At 38.8% G+C, this 23,005-nt stretch overlaps 1 protein-coding gene and 1 long non-coding RNA gene across 2 annotated transcripts in view; one reads left to right on the forward strand and one right to left on the reverse strand.

The window, feature by feature from the left end:
• ADSS1 (adenylosuccinate synthase 1) overlaps positions 1-23,005 on the forward strand; it is a 28,984-nt gene extending 5,979 nt beyond the window's left edge. The window contains exons 2-13 of the mRNA XM_032690413.1: positions 9,436-9,538; positions 10,940-11,002; positions 11,747-11,797; positions 12,136-12,202; positions 12,600-12,707; positions 13,060-13,141; positions 14,044-14,170; positions 15,113-15,267; positions 16,398-16,522; positions 18,447-18,544; positions 19,690-19,839; positions 21,227-23,005. Coding sequence (XP_032546304.1) covers positions 9,436-9,538; positions 10,940-11,002; positions 11,747-11,797; positions 12,136-12,202; positions 12,600-12,707; positions 13,060-13,141; positions 14,044-14,170; positions 15,113-15,267; positions 16,398-16,522; positions 18,447-18,544; positions 19,690-19,839; positions 21,227-21,279 — 1,182 coding nt within the window. The 3' untranslated portion in view covers positions 21,280-23,005. The remainder of the gene's footprint in view (positions 1-9,435; positions 9,539-10,939; positions 11,003-11,746; positions 11,798-12,135; positions 12,203-12,599; positions 12,708-13,059; positions 13,142-14,043; positions 14,171-15,112; positions 15,268-16,397; positions 16,523-18,446; positions 18,545-19,689; positions 19,840-21,226) is intronic.
• On the reverse strand, positions 1,581-10,638 carry LOC116788079. Its single transcript, XR_004357534.1, has 2 exons — positions 10,545-10,638; positions 1,581-6,263 (listed from the first exon to the last, which is right to left on the reverse strand). It is a non-coding gene; the product is annotated as an uncharacterized LOC116788079 (long non-coding RNA).

The raw sequence follows: 23,005 nt of genomic DNA on the forward strand, positions 1-23,005 counted from the left end.
CTGTATGTTTTTGAAGCAGTACTTTGAGGAATGCAAAGGAAAATACTGTGGGCCAGTGATCGAATAATAAAAACCAAGCGTGGCAGAAATGCCAGACGAGTATTTTCTCTCGGTGATTTAGGTGGGAAATGGGGCGGTTTCCTTTGTTCCTCTGTTGTGGCTGCTTACCCTGCCCTGTCAGCAGCACGTTGTTGTGACTGTTCCCTATTGATCATGGGCTGCTGGAACTGTTTACAACGGGGATTAAATTAGGGCAGTTTTATGTGATGATTACGTGGAGTTACAGGGGCTTGTTGGCTACTGCTTTTCTCTGTGTGTAGGTATCGTGTGTTGCTCTCCTTTCAGTGAGATTTAACCCTGATATTTAGTATTTCTCCCTACAGGATAAAGTAGCATGGAAAGACTTTAATCTCCTAATGATTTAGTGCTTGATGATCTTCAGTGAAGAGATTGATGACCTTGGAGTCATGAGTGTGCAGTGACTGCAGGACTGTTGTTTCTGATTTCTTGAATGTTTGGGAGGGCTGATAATCTCATTTGTGTGTACATTCATACAGCTGTATTTCTAAGTAATTTTTTGCAAGATTCCCTGCAAAGAAAGCAAGTAAAAATCATTTTGCTATTCAACAGAGGAAAGGATTTGTTGAGTGTGAGTTTTGTCCTTAGCTACAATAAAGAAGTCCACCTTTCCAAAACTGATTTTTTTTTTTTTTTTTTAGCAACCTGTTGCTTATAGGGTATTTTATTCAATTTTCTAATTAATTTTCCTTATACATACTTACATGCCACACTGTATCATTTTAAGCTTTAGAACAACATGGTGACATTGCTATTTTAAACTAGTCTCTCCTTTGGGCATCAGCGAGATGATCTCAGGACCACCAGGATTATAAATACTGTGTGAGAAGGTCAGGTTTAAAGTTTCCAAATCTCCATAAGAAAGCAAGCTTAATTTTCAATCCCCTTTATAAAGCCTGATGAATTTATTATCCTCTACAAGCATCAAAAGAAAACAGCTGAAAATTAAGCTGAAATGACATCTGTTCTATTTCATTCCTGTTGATAACTTGTTTACAGATATAAGAAAACTTATGTTCATGTCTTTGGATCGTGTTACTTCCCACAGGGTTATGACTACACTTCTTCAGAAGAGAGGACTAAAGACGAGCAGACATGACTAGTTTTTTCATGTTTGATTTCCTTTATTTTAGTATTTTACAAACTTTGGCCAGAATGTTTTTTCCACTATAGCATTTTCTGTCAATACACCTTGCATTTATTTTCTTTGCATCTCTTGTTGGAGTAAGTGTGTGTTTTGTTCTAGTGGTCGGTCGTGGAATATTGTTTTTATGTGGTTTGATAAAACTCTGAATTCAGTTTGAGAGAAAATAACTGAATTTTGAGTGTCTAGTTTGCCTGCACTGATTGCTGCTTAAAACCTGAGTTGAATTAGACCTGGCTTTTCCATTTGCATTTTTCAGATAGTTAGGAAGACCAAAGTATCCACATAAATTAGGGTCATTTCTTTTAGTAAATGAAAAATACTACATTATTGGTGCAATATATGATATAAGCTTTGAGTGCTAGGAAATAATTTTACATGTTTCTTTAAAGTTCAAAAATCTTGCTCAGTTCTTTGTAGGAGTATTTGTGTTTATAATCATGCTAATTACCTCATTAGGCTTTAGCAAATCTCCTTCTATGGGAATTTGGGAGTTTTTGAAGAGATCTCTATTTTAATTGGGAAGGTGGGAGCCTGTGGATTTTGTTCATTGTTTGAGACAGCGAGAAGGGGCACACTTGAACAGAGGCAGGAACCAGACACAGCAGTTCTGTGCAGCATTGTTTGTACTTGAAACCATTATTGGGAGTAAGAGCCAGATAAACTAGATTTGGCTGATGGTGGTTGGTGTTGGGAGAGGAACCTGCAGCTCACTCCAGTTCTCTGACACCACCACAGCTTTAAGCATCACCTCTCCCTCAGTTCTTCTGGTCTGAGGATACCTGTGACTATTCCCAACCCTTCTATTCCTAATGGCTTGATTTAAAAAAAAAAAAAAAAAAAAAAAAAATGGTCCACTTCTTGAAACTTGAGTTGGGGTGAGTTGGGTGTTATTTGGTGATCGTTAAACTGGAAAAAAAAATTAGCAAGAAAAACTTCCAATAGGGGAAACTATAAAAAGCACTTGTGGCAGCAACCTCCCCACTGGAATGTGCAGCACTTCCAGTCTCTGACTAAAGCTTTCACACACAGGTGATTCAGTGACATTGCATTGGTGGGTCTGAGTGTTCAAAGCACTTAATGCATTGTATTTGTTTGGATTTTTTTTTTTAATACCAATGATGTTCAAACCTGATTTTCAGTGGTATAAATAGCAAGAAATATCATAAAAGTCAATGGATCTCTATTATTATAAAGTTCATGTCAGAGCCTGTTGTGCTGGTAGCACTAATTAGTTACATTTACTCAAGTTAGTTTCAGGTAGTTTTTGTGGTAAGTTAGAAAGCCAATTTTGATAAAATTGTTAAGAAAAGAAATTATTTATGTAACAATGCTCCTACTTGTTTATTCACATATAAAAATGCTAAAAGTGAAAGAAAAATAGTTCAGGTAAGAAAGCAGAAGTAATTTATAGCCTCTTTGTTAGTATGATGAGAGAGATGTTTGGCCTCCAGATACAGATGAATTTCAGAAAATGTTTTGCTCCATTGATGGATGGAATTAGTAGAGCTTATATATATAGGACACTTATATACAGGGCACTTATAATGAAGGGAGATAGACAGGAGTCATAGGATTTGTTTTCAGATGCAGACTTCCCAAACTGCTGGGTTGTGGCTGGTATTCCAATTCATAGATTATAAATTCATATATTATAATAATGCCAGAGGGGATCATCGTGTAATCTTGTCCTAGTACCAAGGACACAGTATCCTAGTAGCGGTTGCACCACTGCCAAAAGGAGAGGTAATACAATCTTTCTACTCCTACTTAATATTCCCATTTATCCATGTGAGGTTTGCCTTGGGCACATCAGCCAGTACTGAAACTGTGTTCAGATACCTCCACGTGCTTCCTAGCACAGATATCTGCCATCCAAAGTTTGACCTACATTTTTGGTTTGAATTCAGTTACTCAAAACCTGGTCATGGCATTTTATACATTCACTGCATGTACCAATGGGCTAAGGAGCTGCTGTGTACTCCTGGTGTGTTACTCATACCATGGTGGTGTTGGCTGCAGATCTTCAATAACCAGTTTTTGTTCTTTCCCCGTTGCATTGCCAACTGGGAGAGGGTGAGAACTGATCCTCGTGGGACCCAGCAGTAATAAGCCTGTTTGTGTTCACACAAATATAATTTGAAACTATCATCATGTTCTAAGGTATTTTATATGTGCTCTGATGATTTTTTCATATCAATGTACCTAATCAAGTTGCGTTTGGGCATTGTGGGAAGCACAGAGCAAATGAAGGATGTGCCAAACAGCAGATCATCTGGAAACATTCCTCCCACGTACACATAATGCCATCTCCTGCATACTACCTGCCTGGCAAGAGCAGGCAGAAACACCTCTGAGCATAAGGATGCATTTCATTCCTATTCAAACATGTATCTTAAGGCTAGCTGGGAAAACAGAGTTCCTGCTGCAGGTACTGAACAGCCTCACTGCTGCTCTCAAAAGAAATTCCCTTTTTATCTTGGGATGTTTTGGCTGCGGTACAGAACAAAACAGGAGCCTTTAAATGGTTGAGCACTTTGGGAAGTGGATTTGTTTCTTCATTTTTTTTTTTTAACTTCTACTACAGAGACAAAGACTGTGTACTCTGCCAACCTGTTCATAATAACTATTAATTCCCTAAAAGACAGTGTTTTTACCAGCATACAGTTGATAACACTGGTAAGATTGAGCTTCTCAGTTTAGTGTATTGTTGCAGTTTTGGTGTTCAAGCACTCTGAAATACTAATCAAAGTACATCAGTACAAGAGTCCAATATCACAAGTAGATCAGCACGTAAAAAGCTTGGAAATGCATTTTCTTTTTAAACAAAGTGCTGTTCCGAAAAGACCCTTATGATGTTTTATGAGGTAGATTAGTTTCTCTAGCTCTTTCTGGTACTGGGACAATATGTAACTTTACACTTGGATTATAATATTTTTGAAAATATAGATTTTTATCTGAGTACCACTTCATAATTTTTAAAAAGAAAAAAAAATCTAAAAAAAATCCCAAACCTCATTGCTGTTAATAGAGTCTTCAACTTCTCCTGCTTTCCAAGTTAATAAAAACTGATTTATTGAGCAATTTAGGTACTTTGAAAAGGCTGTATACTAATTTTTCACTGCAGGCTGTTGTGGTGGGTTGACCCTGGCTGGATGCCAGGTGCCCACCAAAGGCACTCTGTCACTCCTCTCTCCAGGTGGGCAGGGGAGAGAAAATATAACAAAAGGTGTGTTGGGACAAGGGCAGAGAGAGATCACTCATCACTTACAGTCATGCACAGAACAGACTGGGGTAGGGGGAAACTCAGCTTGTTATCAATCAGAGTAGGATAGTGAGAAATAAAACCAAGTCTTAAAAACACCTTTCCCTGACCCCTCCCTTCTTCTCAAACTCAACCTCTCTCCCAAATTATCTTCCCCCCTCGTGGCCTGGGGGACAGGGGTTGGGGGCTGTGTTCAGTTAATCACACGTTCCTGCTGCTCCTTCCTCCCCAGGGAATGACTCCTCGCACTCTTCTCCTGTTCCAGTGGGGGGTCCCTCCCACAGGAGACAGTCCTCCATGAACTTTTCCAACATGAGCCTTTCCCAAGGGTTGCAGTTCTTCATTAACTGCTCCAGCATTAGTTGCTTCCATGGGTCGCAGTCCTTCAGGAACAGGCTGCTCCAGTGGGGATCTCCTGCGGGCAAACCTGCTCCAGAGCAGACTCTTTTCTCCATGGCTCTGCAGGTCCCTGCCAGGAGTCTGCCCTGTCATGGACTTCCCATGTTGTTACAGACTCCTTTGAGCATCCTGCTGCTCTGGGCAGTGTCTACATGTGGATCTCTGCTCCTCCTTAGGCCTCCATGGGCTGCAGGGGCACAGCTGCCTCACCAGGATCCGTACCACAGGCTGCAGGGGAATCTCTGCTCCGGCACCTGGAGCACCTTCTCTTCACCTGCACTGACCTTGGGGTCTGCAGAGCTGTTTCTCTCTCACATTCTTGCTTCTCTCTCTGGTTGTAGTTGCTGGGGTTTGTTTTGGGTTTTTTTGTTGTTTTTTTTCCCCTTCTTAAGTACATTATCCCAGAGGTGCCATCCTAGTTGCTGGTGGGCTTGGTCTTGGCCAGCAGTGGGTCCCTCTTGGAGCTGGCTGACATTGGCTTTATTGGACATGGTGGAAGCTTTCAACATCTTCTCACAGAAGCCACCCCTGTAGCCCCTGCCCCCACCCCACCAGTAAAACCTCACCATGCAAAGCCAATAAAGCTATGAATTACTTCAATGAAGTAATTATTTTTTACTTAGATGCCTGATTTAAATGGGAACAACTTTAACACCTACCAAATACAGCCAGAAACAAGCATTTGTGTGCTCTGAAACTTGAATATAGCTGGTATGAAGAACACCAGCTGTGGCTGCACAGTCAGAAATCATTGCTGCATTTAGGTAGTGCCTCAAAGGAAGTGCTTTTGTGTGCTCTCTTGAGATGAGCTTCTGAAATGATATGTAGGTCTCTTTATTACTACAGTAGTGATCTCTATCCCGTTGCCTGTGGTGTGTGTAATACTTCCCAGTTCTCAAGTCCCGCTTCACTGCTGCAGTTTGCTGTAATCGATAGCCCCAGTCACCTGCACCTGGAGGGTTTCCTGCATGTGGCACAGTCTTAATTGAGTCACTAGAGATTAAACTGGCTGAAAAGAAGATATACAAGTGCTCCTGATCATGTTGGAATCACTGCAGGACCAGTAAGGAAGGTTTGGGGTTGAAGGGGTTGCTAATGTTCAAGTCACTGCTGTCATCCCAGTTGCACTCTGAGACTTTTGGTGCCTTCTTGGGAACAGAAATTCCCACACCAGAGTAGTTTAATGGGGTGCCCAGGCTTCCAAGTCTTTGAAGGTGAATGCTAATTGTTATTTCTGGTCATACCATCATTTCACAATGCAGATCATGCCAGAGTGACACTGGTGATTAACCTGTCAGAAGTTGTTGCCTTAACGTTCCCTGTGTTAGAGATGTGTTTGAAGAACTGCAGAAGGCGGCAGATACCATCTCTAGTGACCTGGGAAATTGGAAACAGTAAAACATAAATAAACTTCAGGTGGGCTCAGTGGAGCATGCCAGAGCCTGGATATTAAATGGAAGTTCATTTTGCAGAAATGTGTTTGAAGCAAGGGCCAAGCAGAGGCACCAAAAGTTTCTTGGTCCAACAGGACGCATCCTGAGAGTCCAGGAACACTGTCACTTGCTGCATTAGTGTTCATAGCACTTTATTGAAATACCATTTGAGGGAAAGAAGGGAGCTTACACAGTTGCAGTGTACCAGGAGGTTTTCTGCACTTTTAAACATGTAATCTTCAAATTAAGCCTGTACAACCTTTTAGGTTCTCTTATAATTCAAGCAATTTCAAGCAATGGCTCATAGAGGCCCTATATTGACTCTCAGAACTTGAGTAAAAAAACTTTAGTAAATGTCTGCAATATCTGAGCTATTAGACTGCCCATATGCTGTTAGAATAGCTGTGTAACTGAACATGAGAAACTACTGAGATGATCAGATAATAAAAAGAAAGTACTTCATCAGACCAGTGCTATGTTTTGCAGGTGTGGTCATATCTGTTGGACAACTCAATGCTCTGCTGCCACTTTTAATTATATTTATAAAAATGTAATTAATTCAGCTGTAAAAATATTCTTGGAAGACACCTGTTCAGAAAACACAGACCAGCATGACCACTGCAAAAAGCAGTACCAGAGCTGTCAATACTAGCTTTAATTCAGAAAAATGCTGTTTTATAAGGTCTGTCACTGAATTCTTGATTCATGCTATCTATCCAGAGAGACTGAAAGTGTATTCAGATATTTTGGGCATTGAAGGATATATCAGATGTGCTGGTGTTTCTGTGCTTCAGATTTTTTTTATGTATGCCAGCTTTCACAGCTGCTTGATTAAAGTCCCTTTTAAGCATTTGCTAAAGAAAGAGGCAGCATTTGTCTGGGTATCAGTTGTTCAGGAAATTTTCCAAAAGCATAAACTGTCTTTCATAAATATTCTCATACTGATGTATCCCAGCTTCTGAAGTTTCAAGATATGAGAAAACACCTTTGACTATAATTCAGGAGTGCTGTTTTCTCAGAATGTGAGTCCTCAAGCCTGACTTCATTTGTTCGTATTCACGTTGATTAAGTAAAGTATAACTATAGCATTAGTGACAACAAATACTTTTGAAGCAGCCTGGTTCCCCATTTTCTGAGGAAACATGAAAATTGTTGTTTGTTGTAGAAATTAAATCAGTGTTAAATGAGGGAGTTAATTCTTTTAAAGTTTCAATCTTGCCATCATCAATAGGTGAGCAGAAAGGGAACACTGGGAGTCCCAGCAGAAGTTACCATCCTCTTTCTCAGCCTGATACCAGTATAATAAAATAAACCAGTGTTTCAACCAGCTCAATCCATCCTGTGTCAGACCTCTTAAATACCATGTAAAGGACTCTCCTACCTGATTTATTAACCTTTTAAGTAGTTTAATACTCTTAATTACATCCAGGTTCCTACAACTGCTTTATTATATCTGGGAGGCAAACAAAATACCCAGGGTGGTTCAACTTCCTTCAGGATTCTCTGGACAAGTTATAATTCTGTGTTAGCAAGATACTAGGGAATCCTTCCCATCTCAAGGATGAGCTACCCAGAAGTTTTTTAATCAAATGAAATTTGTGTTATAACTCCTACTCACCTCTCCCTTAGTAGATTATCAGTTTAAAATTCATTGTTGAGCTCACATCTTCCAAAGCATGAAATTTAGTTTTGTGATATTTGAAGGTGTATTTCCTAGTTTTCCTCCATCAAACTGCTAAAAAAAAATTCTTTTTTTGTAAGCCGTAGCTTTTATTTTCTTATTTTTGTGTTTCAGTATTTATCCACATTTTGAAAGGATTGCCAGTTGCCATTTTCCTGTGCTTTACATACAAACAAACCGGCAAATCAGTAAATGAAGGATAAATGAAACTCTGGAATAACATGTGTTATAGTATTCATTTTTATAAATGACTGTCCTTTCTCAGAATTTTCATATAACTGCATTCATTCAGCCAACACTCTTCATTGTCTGCAAATTACCAATGACAGTCTCAGTTCTCCTCCCAGCAGATGCCCTCATTCTAGACAGTTTTACATCATTCAGACATCACTTCAAATCGACAGAGATTTGTAATTGTTTTGGAAAGCTGAAGGCCTGTAGCACTGGAGCAGACAAGTAGTCAGATTTCCCAAACTTATCAGTAGGAGACTAAGTTATATCAAGACAGAACAGCAACAAACATTAAGCCTGCTGAGAAAACTGGACCTTTAATTTTTAAAACTCTTTAAGTTGCTGGTCAAATCAACTCATGACCTTGATTTACTCACCTCTTTCCAAGTTTGTGTGTTGTTGCATCACTCTCTTTTAAAACTGTTTGTGAAAAAGCAGTTTATTGAGGAAAATACTAGCTCCTATTCTAAATCCTGGTAGATAGTCATGTAAGTCATGGCTTGTAGCAGACTCTATAAAGTGATGGTGGTGGTGACAACTGGGAAGATCATCCCTTCACCATTTCTTGGGGTGGTCCTGTGCAGAGCCAGGAGTTGGACCTTGATGATCCTCGTGGGTCCCTTCCAACTCGGGATATTCTATGATTGACAAGGACGTTCAGTGAAGCTCCCAAGACTACACATGCTCCTGCATTTACAAAGATCTTCTGTCTTGAACAGCAAGAGAAGCAGTAGCTGTTTGTAGGTGGGTAGCAGGAAGAGCTTCCATTCAAAAGGAAATACTGGGCATTGTAGGCTTAAACCCAAGGAAATGACCATGTACAGAAGATGCCTAAAAAGGATGGGCTTGTGCAGGCATGTCATGGACAAGACTCCAAGGGTGGTAATTAATTCCAGTTTTGTTCCCAGAAAGCTTCAGTTCTCTTCTAGCTTCTGTCACCACTCCCGGGTTTACTCCTGCTCTGCCCCAGCCCTGCCTTGACTCCATGGTATTGTTCTGCTTCATAATTCTACACAGTCTTGCTGAAATCCTTCAGCCTCCTCATTGTCCTGTCTGAGACCTTTTCACAAGAAACTATAAGGTGGAGAAAGCAGTGACCAAAGATACGTAAAAATGAAAAAAGATGGTCTTGTCAAATCATCTGTTGAGAGTTTCAGGTGATGATACAAGACAGTTAATCTTCAGGTGTTTCTTTCTGTTGCAGGGTGGGAACAACGCAGGCCATACTGTCGTCGTTGATGGGAAAGAATATGATTTTCACCTATTTCCTAGTGGCATCATTAATCCAAAGGCAATTTCTTTCATTGGTAAGACAATTATGCAATTTATTATATAAAATAACATTGTATAGTGGATAGCTGCAACTGTATTTTTTAGTAACAAGTAAAGAAAATCATATAAGGGACAGTCAGATTTGCTTCAGCTGTATGAGTTCTATTCCACTGCTGCTTTAACATGAAGAATTACTCTACTTTCAGTGTCAGTTTAGTTTCTGCTGTTAGAAAGCTGAGAGCAAGAACACCCTCTTCCTATCATTTGACTCCTTCTTATACTTTATGGTGCAAGTTTGGATTCCACTTGTACTCTCCTTTTATACTTTCAGAAATCTGTGTGCTATTCTTTGAGGACACAAACCCCAGGACTTAGGCTAAATAAATAATATAATTTATCTCTGACATCTCTTTACTGACTTTTCAGAAGCAGGCCCCGATATACCAGACTCTGCTTGGAAGGTTGTCGTCCAGTCTCCTTTTTGTTCACATCACCAGCTGTTTAGGGTGATGTTGTATTTTGCTATAAAGATATTTGGTGCAGATGGCATCATAAAAAGGTTTGCATTGCCTACTGGACATTAAACTCATATTTAAATGATAGGCAAATTTAAGGCCCAAACTTATGATTCTTTCTGACAGAAATTATGTACAGTCTGTGCAAGAAATGAGTCTAATTTTAGTGAGTCATGGACTTGCAGTTTTTTTCCATTTGATAATTTCCAAATAAATGATTGAAATATATTAAACATATTTTTCCTCACAGCTAAATATGCTGTGTTATCTTGCTTTCTGATTTACTCCCTTGTCAATTAGTAATGACTATTACTTAAGTTTTGCTAAATTTAGGCTGAGACAGGCTCTTGCATATATTTCTGACGTTCCCAAGGAGGCAGCAGCTGTTTCCAGCCCACTGCATCGCTAATCCTCCTCGCCAGCACTGCCCTGTATTGCTTGTGGATTCTATGTTGTGCTCAAAAGCGGGGGGGAAGCATTGCTAATGCGTTACAGCACAAGTTCGAGCTGAGTTTAAAACAAATACCTGAGTATTGAAGAAAATTTACGTATTTTCACGCAGGCTTGTCAGTGTGGTAAGGCCACGGACTTCTTTGAGCTTCTCCCTGTGAACAATTGAGGCTGAAGTCGTGGGACAAAGTCCACCACAAACAAAGACAAGAATCTGCTTACCTCAGCTGGCTGTGCAGCAGCCTGGCGTTTACGCCTGAAACAAGCCAACTCTGGTTTTCCTGATTTTAGCAGGCTAGTAGCTGCTTACCCAAAATCAGGATTTATCCAAAAAGTCTCAAGATCACTTTGTGAGAAATTTAGTTTTACTTTTTAAATAAAACTTCAGACAGCAAGTGTTTACAGTGCCTTACTTCCTAAGAGTGAGTATTTTATTCCTCGCTTTAAAATAAATCATTTATGTTCCCAAAGGTAATGGAGTGGTTATACATTTACCAGGCCTGTTTGAAGAAGCTGAAAAGAATGAAAAGAAAGGTTTGTATCAAGTAATTTTTAACCTACCTTTATATTGGCAGCCAGGTTGAGGGTTTTTGTAAGCTGTTGTTTCTGGCCATAAATACTTGGTGCAATAACAGTCTGGATTTTAAAAACAGTATTTAAAATGTTTAATTGTGTTGTAGTCTTCAGATGTATTTTCAAAATCAATCTTTTCATGTGTTTTGGGGAGTTTTATTGCATTTGAAACCACACTAGATGGAAAATAAATCCTAATGTGTGGTAAGCTTCCTTTGACCTCAAACTGAGATGATTTAACCCAGAGTTTCTGTGCCCAAATATAAACTCAGTTGATTCTGCTCTGAGTGAGGCTTTGGACCCTATGACCTTCCAAGGTCCCTTACTTCCTAGATAGTTTTATGTTTCTATGTAGAAATCCTCTATTTTCTGAGGCACAAATGGAGTTTAAGTGATGTATTGTATAGCAAGTTAAACAAGATTTCCTTGAAGTAAGAATTGTGTGTAAGCCACAGCATTATGGCATTAAGAAGTATCTTTTTCCATGCCAAAATGAGAAAGCTGATAATTTAAAAATGAGAAAAGTTTGTTAACAGAAACATTGCTATATTTGATGTTTGCTTATGGTTTATAGATTTTATCTGGAGTCTTCTTAACAAGAAGCTCTATAAACTTGAAGAAACGCATAGAAAAACTGAAAGACAATGTCAAAGTTTGACCAATCAGCACAGCTGAAATCCTACCTTTCTTTATATCTCCTGACAGGTTTAAAAGATTGGGAGAAAAGACTGATTATATCAGATAGAGCACATATAGGTAAGTGACGATTGAAGGGGGGAAAAAACCTTGCACATGATTGCTTAGCTCACGACGCTAAAGTATTGTCCCACAGAGCAGTGATGTATCTGATCTAACACAGCCTCTTTATATGTTGTGTGCCTGAAGGATAATAATGGAATTTGTAGCCAGCAAAGAACGATGTTTTACATGTTTTCACAACCTTTAAGGAATACTTGCTCTGTTTTCTCTTGAAGAGGCCTGTGCACTGTCAGCGACAGTAAAGGCACTTTGTCCTGAAATTATGGATGTCCGTGATGTAAAGAATGTTTTTCTCCTTTGCTCTTCCACTAAATCCATTTTATTTTCCATTGCAGTGTTTGACTTTCACCAGGCAGTAGATGGGCTCCAGGAAGTGCAGCGTCAAGCACAAGAAGGCAAAAAGTAAATATTTTCAACTCCCTCGTTTCATTAATAGTTACGCAAATTTGAAAAAAATGGTGTAATTTTGGAAAACAGAAGTGCAGTGTATCTCTAAAGAGCCGTGTTGATATTACTAATTCTGTGACTCAGTTCTGCTTCTACTTATGTTAGTGAACAAACTAACAAACTGTCAGCCAGGCTCAAGGCTTCATGCTTTAGTGCACACCACAAATATTAGCAATATTTATGCAAAGCCTGAAAGTTGGTATATATTTTTTATTATAGCACTTTAATATCTTTTTATGTCTCAGACCTCCTGCCCAATATGTGATATAGTGAAGAGCTTTTACTTGGCATAAAGTGTATTTTTGCATATATTTATACATGTTGGGGTGGGGTGTGTGTTATTTTCACTTAGTATTGGCACAACGAAGAAGGGGATTGGACCAACATATTCTTCCAAAGCTGCACGAACAGGCCTTCGGATTTGTGACCTACTTTCTGACTTTGATGAATTTTCTTCAAGGTAAAACTATTTTCATTTCTAAATATTATGTTAAAGAGTGATATATTTTGGCTGACAGATTTGCTTTTAAGGGGATGTTTTTAAATATACGTCTGAATTTTGTATATAAATTGTCTAGAAGGAGAAGAAAACTGGAAAGAGTGTGTGTGTATTTCGTGTACTTCACAGATTTTCTCATAATTTAAAATGTAATTTTGTACATTGGGAAATGCACTGGTTGAGGTATCAAAGTCCTGGTATCTTCTCCCTGTAGCTCTCAGTATATGCTGCAAATAATATAAACTGGTTTCTTGCCAAAAGTTCTGTGAACAGTGACTATGTTCCTCAGAGATACAATTTCAATATTTTTCAGATTTAAAAATCTGGCACAGCAATACAAGTCAATGTTTCCCACGTTGGAAATTGATACAGAAGGACAACTGAAAAAGCTAAAGGTAAGGATTTAACAGTTGTAATATTTATTTTCATTTAAAAAGTAAAACCAAAGTGTACTAGAACTACCACTGATTAAACTAATTAACTAATTTTTATGAAAAAATGCATGTGTTCATTGTTATAAAAGCTTTAATAAACAGTAACTATGCTTTGTAATAGAATGTTTTCTCTTATTGTAGGCATTAATTTAAACTTTGTGGATGATTTAATTCTCCTGTAATATTTTACTTTTTTGAATGTTGTTTAAAATGACTGTTGTATTAAAGTAGTCAAAAGAATGCAGGGTGAGAATTTCAGTTAGTGTTCTCCAGTCTTTCTGATGGACTTCCATGATTACTGAAGAAATGTTTGTGGAAACCTTTTTCAGGATCCTGGTATTACAAGAAAATTGTCTTTTTATAAATGAGTTCAGAAGAGACACTGATAAAACAGCTTCTTTCATGAATATATGAGAAAAGAGGATGACAAAAATATCTCTTACCTTTCCTGGGTTTTGTCTCACACACCCTAAAGATATTTTTTAATATTCAAAAGGAGTTGGTTTTTTTTTTTTCTTCTGGTGCCTGCACTATTTCTAAGTCCCATTCTCAGTGTGTCTAGACTATCAACACACTATCTAGAGACTACAGCAACAAAATTTGCTAAGTATACCACACCTCTGTGAACAGAAATTATACAGAAATTATGGCATTCTACTGCCATAATAGGTCATCTTTTCTTATGTGGTTCAATAGATTGATTTGTTTTCAAATCATAAGCTAGTGGTTGTATTTTTCAGGAAAACACAGTTATTGAGGCTGGAAGCTTAGAATTATCTGTATGTTTCGTCCTTCAAAAGTGAACAGTGTTCCCTGCTTCCAGCCTTTGTCTGGGGAAGCTGACATTTGTATTCAATTTGCAGGGATATGCTGAAAAAATAAGACCCATGGTTCGAGATGGTGTGTATTTTATGTACGAAGCTCTTCATGGCTCTCCAAAGAAGATCCTTGTTGAAGGAGCCAATGCAGCATTACTTGATATTGACTTTGGTAAGTCATATTCTAAACTCAGTTTAACTCCTAAGAGATCAGTTTTATTTTGATTAGTTTTATTTTGATTTCAGTTTATACTGACTTGGCAAACAGCAGGAAAACAGGGAAACAAAATAGTCTTTCCTTAATAGGAACAGATCTCCCAGAAGTAAAGCACAAATAAGACAGGAATTGTATCATTAACAGGATTAAATGCTTAGGGTTTAAAAATTGATTTTCAGTGAAGTTTATTCCAGTGGAGTTGAAATTTCACTCCAGACATTCTTGTCTTTATTACTTTTAAATATGAGTGTACACATTTCCAGACAATCCAGGCACCATTGCAGTGCTGCTGAGATAATTCCTCTGCAGTGGAGGGAGGATTAAACTCATGCAGTAACCTGTAAGTCTTGCTGCTTCAGTTTGTCTCTGCTCTGCTTTCTCACCAAAAGTTTAATTAAACAACCTAGTTCTCAATGAAAATGAAATGAAGAATTGAGAGATTCTCCAATCTGGAGTCACAGTGTAGAGATTATGAGTAACCTCTTAAGACTTAGACAATTTGTGGCAGATACTGAGAGCCACTTGTGTAGAGCATTTGGAATGTCAGACAGTGACCTTTACACCAGGCTCTCCATGGATGTAGTGGAAATACTTTCTGTGATACACAAGACATTGAAAAAAAGCTTTACACAGCAGCAGCATCTTATAATAGATCCCATGCCTAATGGATGTAGTATTGAGGTGCTTTTCAGCTTCTCTCTTGTGGGCCATTCTCAGTGAAAGTTACAAAGAATGAATGACATGTAGCAAGAAGAATTTCCCCGCTCTTTGGCTGCTGTTTCAGTTTAGCTTTAAAGCCAAACATAGAGGTGAAAATCTCTTTTGAAGTGATAAAGGAAAAACAGTCTTTGTTTCTTACCATTGCTGAAACAGGGTTGTGCTGCTGTGTTTTGACAGGCACGTATCCCTTCGTGACCTCATCGAACTGCACCGTGGGCGGTGTGTGCACCGGGCTTGGTGTCCCTCCCCAGCACGTGGGTGATGTGTATGGAGTGGTGAAGGCCTACACCACTCGGGTGGGAATTGGAGCCTTCCCCACCGAGCAGATTAATGTAGGTTTAACGTTACAAAATGTGATGCATACAGTTGCCAACAAAGAGCAGTCGATGGAATGGGGTAAGGGAGTACCAGGAATAAATAAGCACTGTAATATTAGTGCCGAGCAATCGCGCTCGTGAAGAGGAGAATTACGTTACAGACTTAAGGTATTTTTCATCAGTGTGATGATGTTATATTGCGGGGACCATGCTTCTGTTGTAGTGAATTATGTGAAACAGATTTCATCATCTTATATAAGATCTTTAGGTGTGTTTCAGTGGTGAGAGTTTGTTGTAGACTGGAACTGTCAGCGCGTCAAAGGAGAGCGTAAATTACAAGATAAAACTTCTGAGCTTAATAGCCTGTGTTCTGTGTGATTTATAGAATAAATGTGGCATGTGCATCAGCCAGTCATGCACAAATTGATCAATAAAAAGAAGGGGAGAGACTTTGATTACTTTAAACTGTCTACTGTATTTTCATTAGCAAGAAACTAGAAAGCTTAGGTATTGATTATGAGCTATGCACATGGCAATCTCTAGGTCAGTGTTCCGAATCTAATTTAAGGATTTAGTCACTAAAATCCTTTCTCTAATAACTCAGATGCTTTAGTGGTATCCTTTAAGCTTATGGATCATGAACATGAAGTTTCTTCCTTCTTCATTTTTAGCCCATTATAGACACTGCCAGTCCAAAAGGAACAGTTTCATACTGTGGTAGAACCAGAGATCACTTGACATGGACATGGAGTCTGACCTAGATATTGTACAAGCATTGGTCTTGTCCCAGGCATTTACAGTCTTGTCTGTAAAAACAATAGATGCCAGAAGACCAGATGAAGCAAACACAGTTTTAAAGATGGCTGAATTGCCAAGGAAATCTTCCTTTTAGATGAAGAAGGAAGAAAAGTGTCTCCTTGGAACATGAAATAGTCATATTAAATAAGTGGTTTGAAATGGTAATGATTGCAATACAAAAATCCTGTTCATGAGGGACTTTGTTCTCTGCCTTAGTCCCATCCTAGTAAAACTTAACTTTTTTTTCATTTTTGCTTAAAAAAAAAAGCCTTGAAATTGAGCATATTCTTGCTGTTCATGCAGTTTTTCAGTGGGATACCATCAGCATTCTTTCTGTCTTATTTTAGGAAATTGGAGATCTTTTACAGTCCCGTGGCCACGAGTGGGGAGTAACTACAGGCAGAAAGAGACGCTGTGGCTGGTTAGATCTTGTCATTTTGAAATATGCTCATATGATCAACGGATTCACTGCGTAAGCATCAAAGATTTTGCGCTACATTTGGAAGTGATAATTTTGTGCTTCGCAGAATAAATATGTAGGTAACATTAATATAAGTCCAGTAAAGTGTTACATTTTAAGCAATACATTAATTCACAGTGGGCAGCTGAGAATTGTCTTAATGCTAATAATAATCTAATTCCTTTTTTTTTTTTAATTAAGCAACTTTATGACATCATAGCAGCGATTTTTTTTTGGTATATGTTTTCACTTTGCTTACCTCAGATGGCTGGTGTAGATTGGATCAATGTATCAGTTTTCTAACAGTTTGTTCTAGTGTTCTTGATCCAGTGCTTTCATACTGTCTTGTGCTGGGTTTGAGCTTTGGTTGCCTCTAGTGGATCCTACTTGTAGGACCAGTTCTGCATCATTTGGAACCACTGCCTCTATAAGTGAAATAAATGGGATGACCCAAAGTATACAGTGACTGGCACAGTTTTCATTCCAAGTTCATTTATTTACAAAGGCATAGTCAAATGTTGTATTATAAATTCTGCTTTTAATGGGCTGACATTTTTTTTCTTTGGGACGAAGTGACTTACTTGGTTGATAAAGTATTTTATAATTCAAAACACATATAAAATTGGCATTTTACAGGAAAAGTGGCTGTTTAAAGGAGCTGTTCATGACCATAATGCCCTCAAGCTAGCTTATGTCTAGTGCTAAAATACTAGTAGCTGTCACAAACCATTAATTTGTAACTACCAATCTGTATCTTCAGAAAAAGTTGCAAAAGTTTCATAACAGTTTTGTTCATATGAAGTGTAGACTCACTGATGCATTGAGGCAAACTTGTTCATATATGCAAACACATGACTCTGGGAATTTTAATGTACTATAAACTGAGACTTAATTTAATATTGTTTATGCTACTACTGATGTTACAAAGGAACGATGGTCTTGTTCATTAATTTGTCAGAAGGACTTTTAGGTTTTGGTTTGATTTTTTTTTTTACTTGGATTTATATTTTGCTTTATCTTACACATCTCTAGTTTATGTGGAAATAGCTTTAAGAAGTCATTAAGTTGCCTTTTATTTCAGTTCTATACAATTACTGTCCTCTTATCAATAAAACTGCGTCATCTCTGATAGCTGTGACAGTGAAAAAACATGAGCAGATAAAAACATTTGAAAAGTTGAAGAACTGTCTATAGGTGCTTCTTTCCCAAAAGGTCTTTGCCTTTAATCCTTGCATTCATCACATTCTTACTGAGCACATACCTGTCTAAATCCTTGACTACCCAGATTTTTACCAAGCAAAGGTCTAGGGTATTGTTTCTGGAGAATTTGACTAGTGCTAAAATGCAGTTTTATTCTGATCAGTGAATACTACGGTGTCTTCTTGAGGTTCCATTTTTATATACCAGTTGGTTCATTCACAAGATGAAAAAGGTTCATTAAACTGACAGCACAGCCCAGGCACTGAAAGTCAGGCTGGGATCCTTCCTACTGAACTGCAAACATGGTTTTAGTAACCAGACCATGCTTGCTCTGTTATAAAAGTGTAACTTAGTAAATAAATCTGTCATAGGGTTGTTGTGAATCAGTAGGAGTACTAAAAAGTCACCATCAATGATGTCAAGTGTTGTACCCCCCCCAAACCAGGCCTCTCAAGTGCCACTTCACCTGGTGTGCATTTTCATGCACTGAGCTGAACACTGTGCACCTGTGTGAGCAGCCAAGAATTGGGAAATGTGTCATAGTAACTCAGTCATGTATTCATCCCAGAGGCATGAATTAAATTAACAGCGTTCATAGTTTAATGCATTTTTGTATTTCTGCTGGCTGGGCTACCTGAGCTGGACTTTGGAAAGGGAAAAAAAAAAAAAAAAGGTGGAAAGTATTGAAGAGGAGATTCATTATATGTGTAATTTTAACTGATGTTTTTCTGTGCAGTTTGGCATTAACAAAACTGGATATTCTCGATGTCCTTGATGAAATTAAAATTGGTGTTGCCTACAAATTGGGTGGAAAAAGAATTCCATATTTTCCAGGTAAGTTGTTAAACATCTACATTCATTTTTATCTTTTCTGCCAGTTAAGTCACACCTGTTGGGAAAGACTGTTTGCTTTTTAAAATCAGCCTTGATTTCTTGTTCACTGGACCTTCTGTAGCAATTTGTGGAGCTGCAGTATCTGTGTAAAGGCAGCTGTACCAGTACACTGACTTTTTCATTTACCTTGAGTCTGTGTACAATGGCAAGATCTTCAGAGGAAATAAAATCTTGTGTTAGGGCCTCTGTGTCTTGTCCCATTAGATTTTTTACTGGCAACACCAGGGATCTGAAAGTCAGCAAGACTCAAGTCAGTGACTCCGTATCATTGGCAATAGCCTTTAATGAAGTAAAGTTATAATAAAAGCAGCTTAAGCTGTGCAAATATGAGGTGGATACAAGCAGAATAAAGCTGCTTCTGGAATTAACAGCAGCAACACTGTGGTTAATAAAAGTGTATATTACCCCTCGATAATGATTCATGTTAAAACTTTTAAGATGCAATAATATGTAATTCTTTGTACAATTATTAAGTTTTCAAGATCCCTGTGACAGTCTGTGCCAAGATGAGGGGCTGGTTCTGTTGAGATGGGGGATTCTGGAGGTGTGGGGTGGGCTGGCAGCAGCCAGCTTTTCCACCACTGCTTGTACTTCCTTGGTGTGGACACAGTGAAAATTCCAGGGGGGAAAAGCTTGCAAACATGTGAGTTTTTCGCAAGCCTGATTTAACCCTATTCCATAAAGATAAAAACCTTTGAGACAGTAGTGCCTTGTCTACTGTTTTATTATGTGCTAGTCTAAACCAAAAAGAGGAACTACTGTAAACCTCAAAAAAATCTATTTCCTCAAAAATAAAACTGTAGCGTTTTTGTTGACTCTATGTTGACAGAATAGAGTGCATCCTACAGTTTTTAGAGGAGGAAGCTGGATTTCTGGATCTTCTTAACTCAGACTTATCTTCCTAAATGCTGTAAATAAATCTAAATTAAGAATGAGTGAATTAATGAAAAAACAGTAAAAATACTATTTCTTCGTATATCAGATTTTAAATGTTGTCGAAAGACTTTTTTGGTCAAGAACCATAGGTATGTTCTGTTAAGGTAGAGCAGCTAAAGTCAACTGTGACAAAAATTGCTCTCCCACAGCTAATCAGGAGATACTACAGAAAGTGGAAGTAGAATATGAAACAATGCCTGGGTGGAAGACAGACACAACTGGAGCACGAAAATGGGAGGACCTCCCACCCAAGGCCCAGAATTACATCCGCTGTGTGGAAAACCACGTTGGTGTGCCAGGTAAACCTTTCTGCAGGTGTCCATGTGAGGATGCCACAGGAGGCAGGCACAGCTCCATGGAAGCTCTCGGTCTGTTAGTCGGAAGTCGCTCGGTTTGGGCAGGAGGCAGCAGAAGTACTAGTGGTTGGGCTGGTGGTGGTAAAAGACAGCTTGCCAGGAAGCAGCAAAGGGTGTTCAGCAGGCAGGTCTGCAGTGCTGCAGAGAGCCCCAAGCTGCTGCTGGCAGGGATTTAACCGGGGAAAGATAAATGTGTGTTGTTCTTGGCAAACTGCCACCTTCTGTCAGTGAAAACTTTGGGGTCTGTGCACCATGCTTCAGTGTGTGCTTGGGCTAACATCCTCATCTCTTCCTTTCTCTCTGCATCCTGCACTGCATCCCTCTCTGAACAGAGAACTTTTTTTTCCCATTCTTACTCATATAAGGAGAGGTATTGCATGACAGAGATGAGACTGTTTAGCCCGGTTCTGCCACTTTGGAAAAATTGAGAATCTTAACACATCAATCTCCAAAAGTTCAAGCCATCCAGTTTTCTTCTAGAGCTCTAGAGGTGCCAAGAGCTAGGTGTGGCACAAATGGTGGAGTTTGCAGGGGAATTTCCACAATAGCAAGCTTGGAAAGGTGGTAGGTGTGCTTTTGTTTTCCATAAAGCACCTCAAAGGTCACCTCAGAGCAGTACGGGCTGGTTACAACTGCGGCGATTCCAGTATTGTTCATGGATCAGGAAGCATCTGATAGCAGAGCTTGAAACTCAGTGTGTGGTCAGGGACACAGATGTGGGTGAAGGGATATGTAAATAAAGCTCCCCTTACTTTATTTCTCTGGTTCTCTGTGTGAAAGCAGGCTGCCTTGGTGGGTTTGATAAAGGAGACTTACCTACAGTCAATTCTTTAGTAACTGTGGGCAATAAAACTGTAGTGGAACCGTTACAGTGTGGAATTTACTGCTCACACTGGATAACGTTTATAACTGCAGCCTCATATTTATCAATATTATGGCACATGGGTATCACTATCTCCTGCTCCGCATCACAAAAACTTCAGAGTGTGGCAGAACTCTGGCTTCCTCTCTGCAGGGATGTAGCTAAACATCCTGTCACTCAAGACAAGGACAGTTAAACCTGCAACAAATGTGCCTGACCTTCTCTTAGGCCCTCTACCTGCAATGCTTTGTATTTATGGTATAATTATTTCATGCTTTCAACCTTCAGTATACTGCACTTTCTAGTCTGGTAGTGCAGCTGGAGTAAAGGGATTTTTGACAACCAAACTTCCTTCCTAAATTTGTCCAGTTTGTAGTGAAGCATGATGAAAGGTGAAAATTATTCCAGTTCATTGATTGCAATATTTACTCGTGGTAATTGTTCTAACAGATGTGTTTTCCTCCCTAGTTAAATGGGTTGGAGTTGGGAAATCAAGAGAGTCGATGATCCAGCTGTTCTAAACAAATGAAGAACTCCAGTGATGAGAAGCACAACGTGGCGTTCATCAGTCCCTTACTGCTTCCCTCTTTAAATGGAAATGCTATTTAAAACAAACATATTCTTCTAGGAATTGAATAGAAACACAACATATATTCTGTATTGTAACATTTTATTTAAGTTCTCAGTAAATTCAGTGTAAAATCTCCTTGTTGGCCATCTTTAAAAAAAGTCCAAAAAGTATTCCTAACAAAATAAGGAAAGTTTTTTTTAAATTTGATCCATGTTACTATTTGGAAGTACTTTACACCTATATAGAGTTACTTCTTGCTGAAACCAGTATTAAGCCTTTTCCAGTAGCTACTGGGTAACTTTAGAATTGTGAAACTTGGATTTGTTCTTCAACTTCAAATGTTAAAATGTCTGTATATCTGGGTTGGCAGTACTAAGATGGGTACCATGCACTGAAATTGGTTGAATTATAAAGATTTTCAGTTTCTAAAATACAGCAAAGTTGGGTAGGTATTTTTGACTGCACAAAGCAAAGCAAACACAATTATCTATAATTTTTATATAATTACTTTTAATGGCCTATTGAAATGAATGGAAAGCAGCTAAAATGTATTTCTTATAAAGCCTATTGTAGGAACTGAGATAACATCTGTAGCAGGGCCAAACTGGAGAAAGCTGACCTGTCTAATAATGCTTTGAACTATCCTGTGTACTAACAGCCTGGGGACTGTCAGGTGTGCAGCCTTTATTTTAAGCAGTTGGGAAAGGAGTGAGTGAAGGTGGAAGGAAGAGAGTCCTCAAGTTACAAAACACACAGGGAGAGTGGAGCTGAGACAGCACACTGCGTTTTCTCCATGAACCTGAGACATTTCTTCCTGCTAGTGCTGTGACTGTAGTTTCCAAAGTTTTACTGTAGTACTCTGTTGAGGAACTTGTGACTTGCAGTTCTGTAAGGCACTCACTTCCACAGCTCCTGGGTTTCCAAGAATAAATCAAGGCATGACTCAATGATGACTGCTGCAGTATTTACACCCCTCACTCATTTTGACCTTCCTCAGCAAAATGTAATGACTATTTATAGAAGGGGATGACATGTGACAGCCAGGGTTGGGATGTGTAGAAACCATGGAGAGATCCCAGAATCTTCAAGAATACATCTGGATTTCTTTGTGGGTCTTCTAATTTATAATGGTTATGCATCAAGAGCTCTCAAAAAACTCCTCTTGTAGAGGAAAAAGAAAACACTAGAGAGGGGGTTATTCCCCGTCTGTGAAATTTTCCGCGTGAATGTTCCTTTTCTATATATGTGTCAGAGAGCTATGACAATATTTTTGTATCATTTCCAAGGGCTGTGGAAATGGCATCACAACCTCAGTAATGCCATTATGCAGTGTGTGAAAATATCCCTTTTTGGAGAGATGGTAACTCCAGGGGTGCAAACAATTACACTCTTGGCATTCCAGATGGGGGAAAAGGAAAACCTGTCTGGACAATCTTGTGTCCTACTCATCCCCTATGTCTTTTCTCACTCAGTGTTGAACAGCAGATAATGTTCAAAGCCATTTGTGTCAAGCAGGACTTAAAGAAGTACCAGTACAAAGCACTAAAGGTAGCAGTGTATGGTTGTATTGCTGCTTGTAAGGCAGAACTCTGACACCCTCCAGCTGCGGTGCAGTCTCTTCGTGCCCCAGTTCATCACAGACTCTGTCCCTTTTTCTCTAACAAAAAACAAACGAA

Source organism: Chiroxiphia lanceolata, chromosome 6 (genome assembly GCF_009829145.1).
Source record: "Chiroxiphia lanceolata isolate bChiLan1 chromosome 6, bChiLan1.pri, whole genome shotgun sequence".
In the NCBI taxonomy this organism is placed as follows: Eukaryota; Metazoa; Chordata; class Aves; order Passeriformes; family Pipridae; genus Chiroxiphia; species Chiroxiphia lanceolata.